This window comes from Octopus sinensis, linkage group LG29, assembly GCF_006345805.1.
Source record: "Octopus sinensis linkage group LG29, ASM634580v1, whole genome shotgun sequence".
NCBI lineage: Eukaryota > Metazoa > Mollusca > Cephalopoda > Octopoda > Octopodidae > Octopus > Octopus sinensis.
In genome coordinates this window covers 13,821,536-13,824,035 of record NC_043025.1, presented here as the reverse complement: position 1 = coordinate 13,824,035, position 2,500 = coordinate 13,821,536, and the positions used below count along the sequence as shown (strand labels likewise).

Genomic DNA, 2,500 nt, shown 5'->3' with positions numbered 1-2,500 from the left:
TCATCATCATCGTTTAACGTCCGTTCTCCATGCTAGCATGGGTTGGACGGTTCGACCGGGGATCTGGGAAGCCAGAAGGCTGCACCAGGCTCCAGTCTAATCTGGCAGGAGCCTGGTGCAGCCTTCTGGCTATATCTATTATATTTTGTGAAATTTGATTTAGTATTTCTAAATTGAATTTTTCCTTGTAAGTTTGGAATCTTAATCCCTCATATTATTATATAGTATATAGTATATTACTCAGATGGAGAGGGCCTGTCCTGATCCAGAAGATATACCTACAATCAAACACCTGCCATTCTTCCTCTCACTCAAACTTTTCATCCCTTACTCCAACTCGCATTTATCCTCACACTCTCACATTGTCTCTTTTTCTCTCTTACAGCCGGAGTCTGGACGGTTTGTTTCTTTCGCACACCTCACTTTCTGGGTCGGAAATGCCAAACAGGTAAGTTTAATAATAATAATAATAATAATAAAACATTGTGTACAGTGCTCAGGTGCACTACAACTCATCTAAAGTGTATATATAATCAGGTGTAGTTTCGGCGGATTTCGGAAAGCATGAGGGCCTTAAAGGATGCAGTGTCATGGCAGTCAACAACTGATGCCGGCAGTTTGTTCCATGCTTCAGCAACTCTGAGCGTGAAAAAATGTTTCCGAAAGTCATGGAAGGAGCTGTGTTGTTTTCTGACTTTGTAAATATGTCCACGGGTGTTAGATGGGTGGAGTTTGAAGAGGTGTTCAGTGTTGTTGTTGGTGAGGTGGTTGATAACTTTGTGGGTGTTTACCAAGTCCATCGCCAGACGCCGGAGCTTCAGTGAATCCATGCCCAGGGAAACAAGGCGCCTTGTTTCCCTGGGCATGGGAAACAAAGGCGGTGCTCCAGCATGGCCGCAGTCAACTGACTGAAACAAGTAAATGAGTAAAAGAGTATATAAATTAGGAAAAAAACCACCTTTCATCAATTCAAAAATGAACCCGTAACCATGCGGTGGGCTGGCAGAAATGTTAGCATGCCAGACGAAATGCATAGCAGTATTTCATCTGCCGTTACGTTCTGAGTTCAAATTCCACCAAGGTCAACTTTGCCTTTCATCTTTTTGGAGTCGATTAAATAAGTTCCAGTTACTCACTGGGGTCGATGTAAGCGACTTCATCTGTTTGTCTGTCCTTGTTTGTCCCCTCTGTGTGTAGCCCCTTCTGGGTAGTAAAGAAATAAGAAGCTTGCTTCCCAACCACATGGTTATGGGTTCAAAACCATTGGGTGACACATTGAGCAAGTGTCTCTACTATAGCCTTGCGCTGACCAAAGCCTTGTGAATGGATTGGGTAGATGGAAACTGAAAGAAGTCCATTATATATATATGTGTGTGTATATATGTATATATATATGGAAAAAAAAGTCATGGTAGAAAATGCTAAATGTTTGCATAGTGTTCAAATACAAGTGGAATTTGACTGTGGCCATGCTGGAGCACCACCTTTAGTCGAGCAAATTGACCCCAGGTCTTATTCCTTGTAGGCCTAATACTTATTTTATCGGTCTCTTATGCTGAACCGCTAAGTTACGGGGATGTAAATACGCCAACATTGGTTGTCAAGTGATGTTGAGGGGACAAACACAGACACACATACGACGGGCTTCTTTCAGTTTCCGTCTACCAAATCCACTCACAAGGCTTAGGTCGGCCCGAGGCTATAGTAGAAGCCACTTGGCCAAGGTGCCACGCAGTGGGACTGAACCCGGAACCATGTGGTTGGTTAGCAAGCTAATTACCACACAGCCACTCCTACCCCTATTACATAAAAACCTGTTACATAAAAATGTCAATTAATAAAAATTATAATCAGAATAAACATAAAATGATGTTTTATGGGGTGTCTATTTATTTCTGCCATGTCTGTTTAATAAATATACGCAGGAGTGGCTGTGTGGTATGTATCTTGCTAACCAACCACATGGTTCCGGGTTCAGTCCCACTGCGTGGCATCTTGGGCAAGTGTCTTCTACTATAGCCCCGGGCCGACCAATGCCTTGTGAGTGGATTTGGTAGACGGAAACTGAAAGAAGCCTGTCGTATATATGTATATATATATATATGTATCGGTGTGTGTGTTTGTGTGTCTGTGTTTGTCCCCCTAGCATTGCTTGACAACCGATGCTGGTGTGTTTACGTCCCCGTCACTTAGCGGTTCGGCAAAAGAGACCGATAGAATAAGTACTGGGCTTACAAAGAATAAGTCCCAGGGTCGATTTGCTCGACTAAAAAAGGCGGTGCTCCAGCATGGCCGCAGTCAAACGACTGAAACAAGTAAAAGAGTAAAAAGAGTATGGTGCGTGTGTGTGTGTGTAGCTACTTGCCTTGTTATTGTTGTTGTTGTTGTTGTAACATGCTATCGTCCATCCATGCATCCATCCTCGTTGACTCGGTGTCGTTATCTCTTTCGTTGCAGGCCGCGTCCTATTACTGCACCCGTTTCGGCTTTGAGCCCTTCG

The 2,500-nt window shown here is 43.5% G+C and overlaps 1 protein-coding gene across 3 annotated transcripts in view; it reads left to right on the top strand.

Moving 5' to 3' along the window:
* The window catches only part of LOC115226087 (4-hydroxyphenylpyruvate dioxygenase-like), a 36,667-nt gene that overhangs the window by 18,058 nt on the left and 16,109 nt on the right, over positions 1-2,500 (top strand). For all 3 annotated transcript variants that reach the window (XM_036514852.1, XM_036514850.1, XM_036514851.1), the window contains exons 4-5: positions 386-448; positions 2,458-2,500. The exon at positions 2,458-2,500 is cut by the window's right edge and continues 62 nt beyond it. In XM_036514852.1, the coding sequence (XP_036370745.1) occupies positions 386-448; positions 2,458-2,500 (106 nt within the window). The remainder of the gene's footprint in view (positions 1-385; positions 449-2,457) is intronic.